Raw genomic sequence first — 17,239 nt, 5'->3', positions numbered from 1 at the left:
TATGTGCTCAGTCGACAGTGGTGAGGTCGAGTCCCCCACTGATAATACCGCTATCATCGAGCACTGAGAAGTTGCCGCAACCATCAATGGCAGTCGATGTGAATGCTACACTAATGGGGTTGAATGCGCAACAGCTAACACAGTGGTTCAACAGTCTGAATTCCACACAAAGCTCAACAAGTGGGAAGGGGGAAGACTACCTGAATAGGGTAAGGTTGAGCATGGAAGCAGAAGAGTTGGTGGAAGGGACTATGGGTGTGAATAGGCTAGAGTCCTACTCGGAAGAAGAGCTGAGGTATCTATGTCCCAGGATTACGAGAGAAGTGAACAAGGTACACAGAAGGTTGCAAGAAATAGCTGACAAAAACGGGATTGAGATAGACAAGACAAAACACTTGAGCAGGAGCTATAGATTGGATTTCGGGACCACAGACTTTGAACACATGAGGTCAGCAGGCATGAAGACGCACCTTAGAGAATTGCTGCAGAGTGCACAGGTGTGGAGGTGCTTAGATAAATGGGAAAGCAGGTAAGCAAAGAAAAAGGAAAAGAAGAAAGACAGTGTCCCAGAGCACAAGGAGAAAAGACAACAGAGTAGTGATGCAGTAACCATGTTACCAATGAGGGAGACAGCAGGGGGAAAATTGATACATGTACCGTGGCACAGAAGCGACATTCAATCCTTTACGGATGATTTTCCCAAACTGAGAGAGAAACCGATTGAATGGTATCAACAGACTGATAGGTTTGTGAAGCTTGCAAAATGTCTTTGGGAAGACCTGAACACCCTCTTTGAGATTGTGGTTCCGGTAGATTTGTGGGAGGAATGTAAAAGGGCTGTAGGTTGGCCGACAAGTGAACCAGAGAGAGACAGGGATACGGGTGCACCATCACCTATGGTGATGAGCTTGTACTACAAGGTGATTGAGCATTTGAAGACGAAGGTTGCCGCAAAAAATGTGGATTGGCAGAAGATTGATCGAACTGCCCAAGAGGCTAAAGAGTCGATTCATAGTTACTATGAGAGGTTGTTGAAGGCGTTCAAGAACTACAGCGGCACGGAAACAATAGAGGCGAAGGACATGCTTCATTTTGTGTTCAGATTTGTGGAAGGGCTGAGACCAGAGATAAGTCAGATGATAAAGTCGCATTTGATTTGTTGGCAGTCGAAACCTATTGATGAGGTGATGAATTATGCGAAATACTGTAGTGACGAAATTGAAGTGAAACAGAAAAGATTGAAAGAGAAAGTGATGGTGATGCAACTTAAGGCAGCTCAGACAGGGTTGCAAGGTTTGCAAGGGTTGCAAGGGTTCCAACAGCAGGTACCGCAGCCGCAGCCGCAGCTGCAGGGAAATATGGTGTTTCAGCCACAGGTGAGAGGCAGAGGCAGAGGAGGTTTTGTAAATAATGGTCCGGATTTTAACACTGTTGTGACTCCGAATGGTATGCAGGCAATGAAAAGGGTGATGCCGTGTCACGTGTGCGGAATCGTCGGACATTGGAAACGCGAGTGCCCAATGGTGGTGCAGGAAGGTGCAGGTGTTGGTCAGCAAAACAATGATGTCAATGCATTTCAGACAATGAGGGGACCGAAAATGAGAGGTCCAAACCCAAATTTTCAGAACATAAATCAGCTGCAGGGATTACATCCTATGCAGCCGCAGCAGATGCAAATGCCCCGTATGCAGATGACGCAAATGCAGCCAATGCAACAGCAGTTACCAATGGTACCTAATCAGCAAATGCAAATACCTTTGGCACCAATGGGTCAGCAGCAAGTGATGCTTCCTCCACAGGTCTCGAGTCAGGTAATGAGTACAAACGGCACAGTACAACAGTTCCCATTACACAGTGAGAGTGGAATAAACAATGTATGGGAGAGTGAAAGTTCAGATGAGGAGGGAAATTGTGTGCTTGCAGCATCCTTGGAAGTTGATCAAAAGGGTCCATATGTGGAAGGAAAAGTTATGGGTCATCGTGTTTCATTCTTGGTGGACACAGGAGCCACACGTTCAACTGTTAGGAGCATTGAAGTACCAAATTTGCCACTCTCAGGGAGGACAGTTCAAGTGGTGGGAGTAGCAAACAGGTACCTGACGAACCCAATCACGGATCCAGTACCAATCAGCATTGGTAACTACCAAGGGTTACATAATTTTGTGGTCTGTGACTCAAGCCCGATAGCACTGTTAGGGAGGGACCTATTGTGCAAACTGGGATGTTCGATTATGTGTTCGTACGATGGAATCAGAATTCAGACAAGCAGTGATGGGGAAGAGGAGGACAGTGTAGAAGGGGACGAGATGGAAGTTGTCGATGAAAAATATCCTCTGATTAACCTTCTTCCGATGATAACTGAAGAAGATATTCCAGCTGAATTACGGGAAACAGTCGGAAAAGAAGTGTGGGATATGACAGGAAAGGAGGTGGGATTGGTGAAAGGAGTGGAACCAGTGAAAGTGACAATAAAACCCAATGCAACTTTTCCCCAGACCCCACAATACCACATGGCACAGGATACCCTCATGAAAGTCGCCCAACTCATTGACGAGTTTGTAAAACAGGGAGTACTGAAAGAAGTGTTAAGCAGTCCATGTAATTCACCAATAATGGGACTGATAAAGCCGAGTGGGAAGGTCCGAATTGTGCAGGACTTGAGGAAAATAAATGACATCATAGTCAAATGCTGCCCTGTAGTACCGAATCCAGCTGTGATAATGTTCTAAATCCCTTGCGATGCCGAGTGGTTCTCAGTCATCGACTTGTCACAAGCATTCTTTTCAGTGCCTCTTCATGAGGACAGCCAATTTCTCTTTTGTTTCAAATTCTTAGACAGAGTTTACAGTTGGTGTCGAATTCCTCAAGGGTTTTCTGAGTCACCGTCAATTTTCAATCAGATACTAAAGAAAGACTTGGAAGCGTTAGAATTGCCCTTCGAGTCAGTCCTAGTACAGTACATTGATGACTTACTGATTGCAGCTAAGACAGAAAGTGGCTGCACAGCCGATACCATTGCCCTACTGAACCATTTGGGAAGGAATGGACACAAGGTGTCTCCTTCAAAGTTGCAGTTCTGTCAGAAGAAAGTGAAATACTTGGGTCACCAAATAGAGAAAGGGTCACGGAGAATAATGAAGGAAAGAATAACAAGTGTACTTCAAATGAGTCCACCAAAGACAAGGAGAGAGGTGAGGAAGTTTTTGGGGATGGTGAGCTACTGTCGCCAGTGGATTCCCAACTTCTCGACTCTAGCAAAGCCTTTACTGAAATTGACCCAGAAGGATGCCTTGGATGAAATTGAGCTGAAAGGAGATGAGATGGATGCTTTTGTTGAATTGAAAGAATGCATGTGCAGGGCTCCAGCTTTAGGTATGCCTGATTACACAAAGCCTTTCACATTGTTCTGTCATGAACGTGATGCATGTTCTTTGTCTGTCTTGACCCAAGCCCATGGTGGCGTAAACAGACCAGTAGCGTATTTTTCAGCTACTTTGGATCCGGTCGCAGCAGCACTTCCTGGGTGTTTGCGCGCCGTAGCAGCAGTTGGTATCAGCCTCACTCAGAGTGAAGGAATAGTGATGGGACATCCATTAACAGTCATGGTCCCTCACTCAGTTGAGATACTTTTGACCCGCTCCCGAACTCAACACATGACTGGAGCAAGACTCACAAGGTATGAAACAATAATTCTGGGCTCACCGAATGTGCAGCTGAAAAGGTGCACTACGTTGAATCCAGCAACCTTGCTTCCCGGTGAAAATGCTGAAATTGAGAACGCTGAAGACGTCGAGCATGACTGCCTTCAGGTGACTGAATTTTGCACAAAACCCCGACCTGACATCAAAGATACTAAGCTTGATGAAAATGACCAAATTATTTTTGTTGATGGGTCATGTTTAAGAGATGCAATGGGAATCTTGAAAGCAGGATATGCTGTATGTACTGTAACAGGTGTCCTGGAAGCGTCCTGGCTTCAAGGAGTCTATTCCGCACAAGTAGCAGAGCTTGTAGCCCTTACCAGAGCATGTCAACTGTCCACATTGATGAAGGTTACCATTTATACTGATAGTCAGTATGGGTTTGGAATTGTGCACGACTTTGGGCAACTATGGTCACAGAGAGGTTTCCTGACTTCTTCAGGGTCCCCAGTGAAAAACGGGGAAAGAATAAGGGAATAGTTACACGCCATTCAAATGCCAGCCGAAATTGCAGTGGTAAAGTGTAGTGCTCATACAAAAGGACAGGACTATGTTTCCCTGGGAAACGCATATGCGGATCAAGTCGCAAGATTTTGTGCCTTGAACTGTATATTGCTCAGGGATGAATGGAATTCAATAAGCGAGCCAGAGCTTGAACCAGCTGAAGCATTTGCTTTAAAGGTCGTGGATACAATGGACGAACTAAAAGCATTACAGAATAGTGTCAGAGAGGATGAAAAGGCTTCCTGGATTAAATCACAATGTACACAGAGACCAGATGAGTTATGGGTTTCCAATGAGGGAAAATATGTTTTACCAAATTGTCTCTTATCGCAGCTAGCGCGGTTCTATCATGGGCAAGCTCACCTAGGGAGAGATGCCATGATAAGATTGTTCAAAACTGATTGGTTTAACCCCAGATTTCGTCAAGCTGCAGAAGCAGTTTGCCATCGTTGTGTCATTTGTCAGCAGATGAACCCAGGAAAAGGAACAGTTGTGAACGCGAGCCACATTGGCAGGGCAAGCGGCCCGTTCAGTAGAATGCAGATGGACTTTATTGAGATGCCTGTGCATGGAGGTCTAAAGTATGTGTTGGTGATTGTGTGCATTTTTAGTCACTGGATTGAAGCATACCCCACACGTAGAAATGACAGCCTTACAGTTGCAAAACTATTGTTGAGGGAGTTGATACCACGTTTCGGATTCCCGATCTCTTTAGAATCAGATAGGGGAAGTCACTTCAATAACGAGGTGATAAAGTTACTTTGCGCAGCGCTGAACATTGAGCAAAAACTGCATTGTAGCTATCGTCCAGAAGCCTCAGGACTGGTGGAGCAAATGAATGGTACACTGAAATCGAGAATTGCGAAAATATGTGCATCGACAAATTTGAAATGGCCTGACGCATTGCCTTTGGTGTTAATGTCAATGAGAAACACCCCTGACAGAAAGACTGGACTGTCCCCGCACGAAATTCTCATGGGCAGGGCCATGAGACTTCCTGCAGTTCCCGCAAACGCGCTTTTGAATATTACAGATGATATGGTGTTAGACTACTGCAAAGGTCTGGCTGACGTGGTTCGCTCTTTCTCTCACCAGGTGGAAGCAACCACCTTGCCACCGATCCAAGGTCCAGGACACACACTGAAAGCAGGTGACTGGGTCGTGGTAAAGAAGCATGTGAGGAAGTCGTGTCTGGAACCCCGTTGGAAAGGCCCTTTCCAAGTGATCCTGACAACCACTACCGCTGTGAAGTGTGCGGGGGTTCCCAACTGGATTCACGCCAGTCACACAAAGAAAGTGTTGTGTCCCACAGATGAGGAAGTTGAAGCGCTGAAACTGCCAGTTCCTGATAATAAAGTGCCGAGCGCTGAGACAGAGCAAAACAGAACTAGAAGCGAACAGGCAGAAATAGTTGAGAGAGAAATATTCTCTGAAGACGAAGAAACAGATTCACTTGGGGAAGACCAAGGAGAAACCTCAGACAGCGACGAAGCAGCTGAAGGTGACAAAGAGCTTGAAGCAGCTGAAGGTAACAAAGAGCCTGAAGCAGCTGAAGGTAACCAAGAGCCTGAAGCAGCTGAAAGTGACAAAGAGCCTGTCGAAAGTAACGATGACAAAGGGCTCGAAAGAGGTGAAGAAGCAGGAGAGCCTGATCAGAGGAGGGCTTTCCCAGAAGCAGACGGTACAGAGAAAGAAAAGGAAAACGTGATTGTCTCCCCAGAACAAGGGGACAAGGCAGAACAGAACCAAACTATTCAAACTTCATCAGAAGAGATCGCAGGTCCATCAAGTGGACACAGTGCAAAGAAAAGACCGAGTATATCACCAGTAAAAGTAAAGACTGGAGAAAGGTTGAACGACAGTGAAGGGCCAAAAGTGAAAGAGAAAAGAAAGGAAGTGTCTGTCGTGATACCAACCTCAAGTGAAGGAAAAGACTTTGCCAAAGACGAAAGTACCAGTGAGGCAGAATCAAAGAGAGATGCAAAATTGAAGAGGAAAAGGATACCGAACAGGAGATATTCCGGTCCAGAATGGGCATACGTAGTCCATGACGATTGGACTGATGAATTTGTATCTCTCAGCCTCGAGAACGAAGAAGAAGAGATACCAATAGAAAAGAAAAGTTTTATGGACACTGTTAATTGAACGGGTGATAAATGACATTGCTTGCTATAATATAACGTGATACAACCAGCTGAGACATTGCTAAACCGGATGAGACATTTGCTAACTTGATAAGACTTTGAAAACCTGATTGACTCTTAAACACGATTTGAGACAACGTGCCAACTGAAAACAAAAAAAAAAAAAGGAGAGAGTGAGTTATTGAACTTTGAGAAAAAAAAAAAAAAAAAAAAAAAAAAGAGACTGAGTTATTGCCGAATTGAGACTGAGTTATTGCCGAATTGAGACAAATGCTGCTAACCGATAAGTGACTTGGCTCCTGAAGAAGACTGTGTGAACATTGCGCTCGTTCAGCTTTGTAACTGAATTGCTAAATCGTTTCTTTTATAGGTGCTTCTAGCTCTCTGATTCTATACAGATCATGACGCAAAACAGTAGAAAGAAATATTGTAAATATGCGTGTATAGGCTTGGTAATTGCATGTGTACTAATAATAATGGCAATAGTGCTTGGAATGCATGGTAAAGGTGAGAATGAGAAAAGTTATGCTTCTACTTTTGCTCCTGTTACTGTCACTGAACTAACTGCACTAAAAAGACTAGAATTAGATGAGAGACACTTGCATGATAAAAAGGAGCTTTCGTATAATGTTTTCTATCGCTTGCTAACAGAATATGTTGAGACTATGGATGCGAAAGATTGTTACGTGTGTACACAGATACCGACATCGGTAACGGAAGGGGTGACTTATCATCACATGCCTCTTACATATGGGATTACATGTAGTATAGTAACTTCTAGATTTTATGGTCAAACAAACATACAGTATTTTTACTCAAATTATGATGTTACCTTTGCATATGTTCCTATAATCACGCAGCTTAGCCAGATTGCTAAAGATTGGGATGCTAAAATAATGAGGGAATTTTTCGAGCCAATGCAACCTTTTGAAACAGCTCACGCTCATAGGGAGAATCTTACCTGCTCGCTATCTGCAGTAGAAATAAGCTTTTTAGATCGCACAGATGATAGAAGGGCACACATGAATGCGAAATTAGAAAAGGAACTACATAAGAGGACTTCAGTAGATAATTATGCTTTTGCTGCAATAAAGACACAAGGGAGAATAGCTTTAGATGCTTGGCATGTAGGGAAATTTTGTATATATCGAGGTGAATCTTATTATGACAACATTTTTGTAGGAGCGAGTGAGTGTAAACATACGTTTATCTTTAAAGCCAAATGGACATTCATGTTGAACGGACTTGATCCTGTCATACCGGGTGTATATTACATTTGTGGGCATAATGCCTATTATCGTCTTCCAAAAGGATGGTGGGGGAGATGTTATTTGGGTATAGTGTTCCCAAAGGTTTATCAACTGGATGACCTATCGATGATTCCAAAGACATCTGGATCCCATCGAATCCAGAAAAGAGAGACCGCAGCTGCTGTGGTAGGAGATATATTTGGAGCCATGATTCCTTCATTGGGAGTTGTGTTGAATTCCATCAAAATAAGAAAGTTGTCTACTATAGTGGATAACATGTTGACAAAGTTTTCAGGTGCTATAATCCTGATGGACGCTGAACTCGCAGCGGAAAGAGCTATGACTCTTCAAAACAGGCTTGCCTTAGACATTCTTTTAGCAAAGGATGGCGGCGTTTGCAAAATGCTTGGTGCACGACACTGTTGCACGTATATTCCAGATAACAGTGCAAAGATTAAAACAATGCTTGCTAACCTAACAAAAGAGAGTGCAGATTTGAAGGAATTGAAAGAACCAGGAGTGTGGGAGAAAGTTGGAAAGGGACTTGCTTCAGTGGGAAATTGGCTTGGTGGCATTTGGAATGGAATATTGCTAAAAATAATACAGGGAATTCTAATAGTTCTAATTTGCGTCTTTGGAATTTGGGGAATAAAAAGGGGAATAATAATGATCATGGAAAGAATTAAAAGAAGGAAGGAAGAGAAAATGATGAAAAGAATGGCAGAAGAATACAAAGCAAGGACAAGGGGAACTAAAAGGAAGAGAGAACTGACAGAATTTTAATGGAATAAAAATTGTGGGAATGGTTTTGTGTGATGACAAGTAGTCATCGGAGGAGGGATTGATGAAGCTGAAATGAAGGTTTTACATTTATTAGTGCATAAACGTAGTGCTGCAATAATCAAGTGTGACTTTAATCGAACTAAATAAGATTGTACGGGGACAAATGTGCCCTCAGAGTAGTTTGCCAACATTTATAAGCGTGCTTCATATAACGTGATGTATTAGAATTGTACTAGTTTGATATAATCGTAAACGTGTGCCATGATTTGCTTGGTAGAAATGCTTTAGCTTAGCATAACTTTAGTGGAGGCTTTGGCCTAGCTGCCGTGTCTCACGGTTTAGATGCTCGTATTTTTCCAACGTGCTAATAAAAGTGTATTCTTGCTTGAAGCTGTACTTTTCCAGTGAGACCGTTCACATGCTTATCTTTAAGGTTTCGTGCCAGCCTGGCATCTTCTTTTCCACTCCAAGGTCAATCTGCAGGTGCAGACAATGGACGCTCTGAAAGTGAGTTAATTGGTAAAATATGTTGCAACTTACGTTCCCGACTCCAAGGATAATGTATGCTTAGGTAAAAGCTTGAGAACTGTAGTTTTTGATTGGACAATTTGAAGCTAACCTATGAACCCTCCAATGGAAGAACCTTCTGGATTTGAACTGTTGTCTATAAAAACCAGGTGCACAAGAAGAAAGCAGCTATTACTGGCCATTACCTATCGGACATTATTGCCTATCTTCTACGATGCCAATTGATGTTCGACACCATTTTGAGAGACTTTGATGCTTTCTCTAATCGAGAGAAAGAGACTTTAATTAATTCTCGCCCTAGAGACTTTAACTTTGATTTGTCCCTTTGCATGAAGTAGTAGTTTTATCTTGCCGCTGTGAGGCAATTGCCCTGTCCACCCTGCCCCTTTGCCCCCGTCCCATGCTGATCGGAACCGGTACCCATGCTGATCGAAATCGGTACCTGTGAGACGAAGACTTCCTTGAATGCTGATTGAATTTGGTAAATATGAAAGGAAAAATTGTACAATTGCATTGTGTTTCTTTTTAGGTAACCAACTGCTGATTTTGATAAGAGCCTTAGTTAGGAGTTTTCCAAATTAATGTTGCTAAATTGTTTTTTGCATGAAGTCCCACATGCCGATGCTAATTTGAGGTTAGATGAGGATTCATTTGATGCACGATGCAATTTGAGACCTTGTTATGCTGACTAAATGTATGCAATTAGCTCATTACAGATTATAGTTTTAGTGGTTTGTGTTGCTATTATCGAAGGCATTATTATTCAAATGCTGCATAGATTGCATCTGTTTCGTCGTTATGGACAGCTATTAATGTTCATTTACATATATCATTTGGTGTTGAGACACATCTACATTGTGCTAGCTTTGTTAATATAGGGAAATAAATTAATTAACTTTGCATAAACTGGTGTGATTATTCATGACCGAAAGGTCATGGTTTCGCCGAAATGTATTCTGGATTAATTGTGAAGTGTTATGTTGATCGGGGAATTGCTTATGTTCGTTATTGATTATTGATTGTTGATTTTGATTGATTACTCCCAAGTACGGAGAGTCCCACTTGGTCAAAAGATTCATCGACCTAAGAGCGTCCAACTACAGGTAAATTGTTAGGCTGGAAACGCTCTATCAGGAGTCGGTCTTTTCCCACCAAAGTTAGCATGGCTGTAAAGCAGTGTTTTTGGTGTATTCTTATTGAACATTCTCAGAATCATTTCAATGAAGTCTTCCAGTATTCAAAGCTAGCCAGTACAAGCATTATTAACATATTATGCCAGTGTAACGATAGAAAGGTATGGGCTGAATCCATGCTGGATTGTAGGATAACCACCTCCTGTGAAATTGAACTTCTTGGAGATGGTACTGTTGTGCTATGTGAGAATCTCAAACATGTCATGGTTCGGGCATCGTTTAAGTGCTGTTCAAAACTCAAACATATTTTTCAGTCTGACTTCAATATAAAGAAAACTGAGATGCTAGCACCGCAGAAAAGACACTTTATAATATGTTTATTTTGTGTTTTCCTTCTAGCTATCAATGGCTACTTGTATGGAAATCTACCAGGACTGGACATGTGTGCGGGTGAACGTGTGTCCTGGCATTTGTTTGGAATGGGTAATGAGGTTGATATCCACTCTGCCTATTTCCATGGCCACACCATCACCAACAAAGGCCACAGAGCTGACGTGGTCAACTTGTTTCCTGCCACGTTTGTAACAGCAGAGATGAGTACATGGAATCTTGGAAATTGGTTGCTGAGCTGTCAAGTTAATGATCACATACAAGGTATACCTATTCACAGACGAATAATTTCTTAACGATAGTTATGGACAGAAAACTGTGTACTTTTTGCTCCAATGCATGGTTCATATGAACCATTTGTTTTGATCATGATGTTGTTGTTGTTGCATATTACTCTTCGCTACCATAAATGCTGACTGTAAAGCAGCTTGTTATTATGGCTGAATGCTGCTTTCTGAATGGTGCCGAGTTAATCGCCAGCACCCAATAGCTGTCCTGCTGTTGGGGAGATACCAGAGGGAGCTTTGTTATTGGTGGTGTGCTGAAAACGAGATCCAATGGTAAATACAACAGGAGAAACCGATAAACACAATTGAGACCTGGGTAAAGTATTGTATCATACGACAATGTCTCATAAGGTATTAGTAAAGAGTGATTTTGTACAAGTAACTTAAGAAAAAAAGAAAGAGAATAGTTAAAAGAGCATCAAATGTAGATCAAGATTGTTTCCTTGTTCCTGCCACCTTGCCCTAACTTTAAAAACATCCTACCCTTTTTATGTTTTGCCTGCACGGCGTGCGGTAGCGAGCTGTGCTTGCGAAATCTTGTTACTAAATACATTTTTTTTAAAAAAAATCCTTAAGGGGTTTAAAGCCTGCCTATTATTTGCTATTGGCTGATCTCACATGGCTCCCACATCACTCTATTTACCATTGACTGGCTCCCACGTGGCTCTTATTTTCTTGATTTCTATTGGTCAGCAGCTCCTCCAGCTTCTTCCAGCTCTTCGGATTTCTCGTCCATGCTCTGGGACCAAGTACTGCTTCCGAAGGCCAGTGTCCTTTCACTGGCCAGCAGATACTTTTTTTAAATTTCTGTTTTAAAAAAAAAAAATTAGGTTTTGCCTGCACGCGGCCTGCCTGGGTGCTTGTGTGGTGTGCTTATTTAAATCTTTGACTAGTGCAATTTACATTAAATTCAAACCAACCCCTGAGAACATGGCGCCGCTCCATCATTCGGACACTTGAGAAACATAAACGTTTTTATCTTAGAAAGCTGTTCATAAACATAAGTAAAAAACGGCCATTTTGTAAAAAAAACAAATTCATATCCATTAAAGGGGCAAAAAGCAGGAAAACATGTATTTAAAGCAAAGGAATACCAGCACCAACTATCTTTATCAAAACAAAATCAACACTGTATATACTTTGTGATTAACCTCTGTTTTGAGGGCATGTCAAAGGCAACCCTTATGCTCGCATGCCCAGGTTTTCGTGACTTCTTATTTCACAGAAATGAAATAAACAATCACATGTAAAGGGAAGAAGCTACATTTTAGGGATCCCCCCAAAATTATTCCAGGGACAATCTACTTTGGAGACCTTTATGTATAACCAAAATTATGTCTTTTAAGATGGCCGCTACATTAATGATCATTCTTCAATGGATACTAATTTAGAGTGCATTCTTTGAGTCTGTTACAAACCAATAGTTGCCTAGCCACCAGATGTAGAAACTCCCTTCAAGCAGCGGCTCTGAGCAATAACTGCTGTGAGCACAGGGAAGGGGGTGAGGTGATAAACATGGGGAGCACAGAGACTCAAGACTGGCAGGAAAGCGATGATCCATTGTAGTTGCTTACTTAAAGGATGGATGGGATGTTCTTTTCCACTCTGTGTTTGTCTCCCACCTCTCAGGTCAATATCTACTTATCACATATTTATCCAAAAAGAAACACATATCCATTTGTAAGTGGTTGGAAAAGTGTGTGCCTAGAAAGTGTTAGAAATAGGGTCTCTTATTGGCGGTGATTTGCACCCTGTCCAACTAGAGACCCTCACCCTAGTTAGGTAAAGGTAGTTGCACAGTTAAGATTACCCCTGCTCATCCCCCTTGGTAGCTTGGCACAAGCAGTCAGGCTTATCTCAGAGGCAATGTGTAAAGTATTTGTGTACCCACACACAAACACACAGTAAAAACACCACAAAAGCATTCCATACCAGTTTGGAAAAATAGCCAATATTTATCTGAGTAAAAACAAGACCAAAACGACAAAAATCCAACATACACAAGATACAAACTTTCTAAGATTTCATCTTAGAATAGCGCTTAAACACAATAACTCCAGCTGGACCTATCGTGGCATCTTGACAGAGTCGTTCTCAACAGTCCAATGCCACTCGTGAGGGTGGGCTGTCTGGTCACTGAGTTACACGGACCCCATGTACACAGTACCTTGGAATATAAGGAAAAAAGACCTTCACAGAGTTGGGAAGGTAAGGCGTTGCTGGAACCGGTGCAGCTTCGATTCTTTACTGCTACTGGGGAGGTGAGGCATTGGTTCCTTACTGCCAGGCAGGGAAGGTGATGCGCAACAGTGGTGAGGCTTCAGTTCCTTACGACAGGGCGGGTTGATGAATACAGCAGGTCCAGATGTGAGGCATTGACTTTGTGATGTTGCGATCACACCACGGGGCCACTGGTTCTGCGGCAGAGAGTCTGTGGTGTCACGGGTGTCGATGCAGTGGCATCGGGCCTGTGTTGACAGTTGCAGCCTTTGCCCTCAGCAGAGGCCACTGCTCCAGTGCAGGCCGCAGCACGGAGTTGAACAGCCGAGCCAGTTCCAAAGTCGCTTTGGAGTTGATCTGCTGGTTTCTTCTTAGTTACACCAGAATTCACTCCCAAAGGCACAGGAACTGGATTTGGTACCACTTAGCAAGTCCGAACTCTCAGCAGAAGAGCCAAGGGGCTGTCAGATGAAGTCTTTGATGTCCCTGAGACTTCTTAACAGGCTCATTCCAAGCCCTTGGAGAACCTTTGGAAGCAGGATGTAGAAAGCAAAGTCCAGTACTTTATCTCCCAGGATAGAGGCAGCACACACCAGGCCAGCACAGAAAAGAAACAGGCAGAGTGGCACTCCCTCCTACAGAATCCAGGTTTTTTTTTCCTGGCAGAATGTCCTCAGTCCAGAAGGATTCTAGCTTTGTGGGGTTAGAGTTCCAGTACTTATATCTATTTCTGTCTTTGAAGTAAGCAAACAAATTCAAAGAGAAGGCTTTATAGTACACAAGACCCTGCCTTTCCTGCCCTGGCACCAGACACATTCTAGGGGGCTGGGAACTGCTTTGAGTGAGGACAGGCGCAGCCCTATTCAAGAATACCCAACAGGATATGCAGTGCACACCTCAGCTCCCTGATGTGTGACTGTCTAGAGTGAATTCACAAACAGCCCAACTGTCATCCTAACCCAGATGTGCATTACACAGACAGGTAGAGGCACAGAATGGTTAAGCAAGAAAATGCCCACTATCTAAAAGTGGCATTTTCAAATTTACAATTTAAAAAACAACTTCACCAAAAGATGTATTTTTAAATTATGAGTTCAGAGACCCCAAACTCCACATCTCCATCTGCTCTCAGTGGGAAATTACACTTAAAATATATTCCAATGCAATCCCTATGTTACCCTATGGGAGGGATAGTCCTTGCAATAGTGAAACACAAATTTAGCAGTATTTCACTATCAGGACATGTAAAGCACACTAGTACATGTCCTTACTTTTAAATACACTGCACCCTGCCCATGGGGCTGTCTTGGGCCTACTGTAGGGGTGATTTACATGTAGTACAAGGGAAAGTTTGGGCCTGGCAAGTAAGTGCACTTCCCAGGTCAAAATGGCAGTTTAAAACTGTACACACACAGACACTGCAATGGCAGGTCTGAGACATGTTTACAGGGCTACTCATGTGGGTTGCACAATCAGTGCTACAGACCTACTAGCAGCATTTGATCTGCAGACCCGAGGCACACCTGGTGCACTGTACTAGGGACTTACTGGCAAATCAAATACGCCAATCATGGAGAAGCCAATCACCCATACAATTTAAACCGCAAGTGTTGGACTTTTTTCCTTACGCAGGGTCATCCCCAGTCTTTTTGCCTCCTTCCTCCTGGTTTTTCTGACCTGTCGCTGTTGGCGCTAGGACTCTGAGCACTTTATCACTGCTGACCAGTGCTAAAGTGCAGGTGCTCTCCCATCTAAAGTTGGTATGATTGGCTTATACCTAATTGGCATATTTAATTTACCCATAAGTCCTTTTTACAGTGGTATCTCTATACCCAGGGCCTGTAAACTATATACTACTAGTTGGCCTGCACCGCTGCTTGCACCACCCACTGAAGTAGACTTTCAAACCTGTCTCGGGCCTGGTAGCGCAGGGCCTGTGTGCGCAGTTTTCTGCCACAGGGACCTGGCATTAACATTTACATTTGTCTCCCCGAACGTACGCCCTAGCTAGCCCTATGGGCAGGGTGCCATGTATATAGAAGGCAGGAAATGTGGCAGGTTGCGTGGCTTGTCCTGGTAATGACAAACAGCCTAACTTGGTGTCTCACTTCTGTGAGTGCTGCCTTCTCATAGGATTGCATTAGAAATGCCCTGCCTTATGTGTAAGGGGTATTGTCTGATTTATGAGGGGAAGCGTAGGCGTGCTTGGTATGGTTGTGATGGTGATAATAAATGCTGCTTACTGGTGTAGGTGTATTTTTTATTACTATCACAGAAATGCCACTTCTAGAAACTGTGCATTTATCTGTGCTTATGACGCTGGTGTTTTGCAGCTTGACTCCTATCCACGTCTGGGCAGAGTGACAGTTGGGGCTTTGTGCATACTTTTCAGACAGCCTGTACACAGGGAGGGTGGAAGTGTCAAAGAGGACTGAATAGTCTTCCTGGGCTGAGAGAAGGGAGAGGCGGGCACACCTACATTTGTAAAGGCTGTGCCCTGGCCTCACACAATAGGGTCGTTAACCCCCCACTGATGTTTGGAGCCTGTGCTGAGGGAGAGAGGGGGCACTCCCAGAACCAGTTGTAACTGGCTGGAACCTCCTCTCCCTACCATTAAAAAACATTGTAAGGACTGAGTATAAGTACAGGGGAATTTTCCCCACAATTTTGAGATGCCTTGAACTTACCTGGAACTGGACACAGACTGCTGGGAAAACCCACCAGGAACTGCCATGGACGACTGCTGCTGTGCTGACCTGTGACTTGCTTGGTCACTAAAGAGGACTTGCCACTTGCTACATACTCCTTGTGCTGGCCTATTGTTGGGCCCTTTACCTGTGGGCCTTTTCCTGCAAGCTTTGCTCCCCAGGGACAGGGTGCTGTGGCCCGACCCCTGCCGCCTTGTGAAGCACGAGGAGTGCTTTAATACTTGCCAAAATTAGCGCCCGGGAAATCGCTTAGTCTTTAATCCCTAAAGCGCTGTGAGCGTGCCCCTTCGTGCCAAAAGACACCACTGTGACCCGGGTTCCTCCAAAGGAATAAAACGCTTTGTGAAGTGCTTTTGCTGCCGTGGGAATCACCGCCGCGACCCAGGCGCTAATCATTTTACTTGCGTCGAGGACGCGCTGCTCTTTGTGGTCCTAGCGGTGCCCCCGGGACAGGGATTACTCCGAGGAGCACCCCCAGGGCACCAGAAGGCTCGGACGACGCAGGAGACGAGCAGGAGAGGAGGAAGACTCTCCCTGCCCTGCCGAGCCCGGAAGGGCTCTCTGTTGGATCACGGGGGTGCGGAAGCCGCGTCAGAGGCTCCCCTGCGCTGCCGATCCCTTGTTTGGCCTCCTGTGGGCCAGTGTTGATTTTTGGCCCCCCCTCTGGTGAAGGGCCAGTGAAGGCCTGGGGGGGTGCAATGATTGCAGGCTCTAGAAGGGGCCGACCTTAAAGCAGAGGGGGTTCGTGGCACCCCCCTCATTGATAAAAGTAATTGCTGACCTTGGCCCCCCTCGTGAGGGCCAGTGGAGGCCTGGGGAGGCCCCCAGCAATCATGGGCCCCAGGAGGGGCCCATCAGGAATACAGAGGGGGTACGTGCCACCCCCTCTAACACAGAGTTGTCAAGGAGGCCCCCACATTGCGCAGAGGAGCACCATGGACCCCTTTTTCATTCTCCAGGCACTGGATGTGCCTTCATCTTTTGCAGGTATTCCCTAAAGGACCAATACATATAATCTAAGTTCTTTCTAAAGACTTTGCTAATCTATATGTTGCCTACCTGTTTAGGATGCCTTCATATGTGTATGCAAATGTTCCTGTTATGGGCATGACATGCTAATCTGTTTTTCTAACTTGCCATATGTTCTCTAATGTTCCTACTATGGGCGTTTATGATATTCTTATGACAAGTGTTTTGATGTAGTAACATGTTTCCTGACTACTGCTTGTGTTGCAGAATATTGAGTAACCTGCGTGTTATATGTGACTACTGCTAGTATGCAGAGTAACTAATGTGTAATGTTCTGACAACTGCTAAGGTAGCAGGATAGTACTGATATGTGATGCTTGGTCTAATAATTGTGTTGTGTACAATACAGTATATTTTCATATAATCTGGTGTTGTGTTTCCTTTGTGGTGGGGATAGTGTGTCACGTGTGTTGTGTGTGTTGTGCAAACGCTTTACACTTGCTTTTGGGATAGGCCTGACTGCTTGTGCCAAGCTACCATGGGGGTGAGCAGGGGTTATCTTGGATGTGTAACTCCCTTGCCCTGACTGGGATGGGTAGGTTCTGCCTGGCTGAGGTGCATA

General features: G+C 44.1%; 1 protein-coding gene across 1 annotated transcript in view; it reads left to right on the top strand.

Annotated features, from left to right (window-relative positions):
• The window catches only part of HEPHL1 (hephaestin like 1), a 420,608-nt gene that overhangs the window by 155,809 nt on the left and 247,560 nt on the right, over positions 1–17,239 (top strand). Inside the window, exon 5 of the mRNA XM_069202431.1 lies at positions 10,443–10,697. Within this exon, the coding sequence (XP_069058532.1) occupies positions 10,443–10,697 (255 nt within the window). The remainder of the gene's footprint in view (positions 1–10,442; positions 10,698–17,239) is intronic.

The sequence above is a fragment of the Pleurodeles waltl genome, chromosome 8 (assembly GCF_031143425.1).
Source record: "Pleurodeles waltl isolate 20211129_DDA chromosome 8, aPleWal1.hap1.20221129, whole genome shotgun sequence".
NCBI lineage: Eukaryota > Metazoa > Chordata > Amphibia > Caudata > Salamandridae > Pleurodeles > Pleurodeles waltl.
This window is presented reverse-complemented; position numbering and strand designations above follow the sequence as displayed.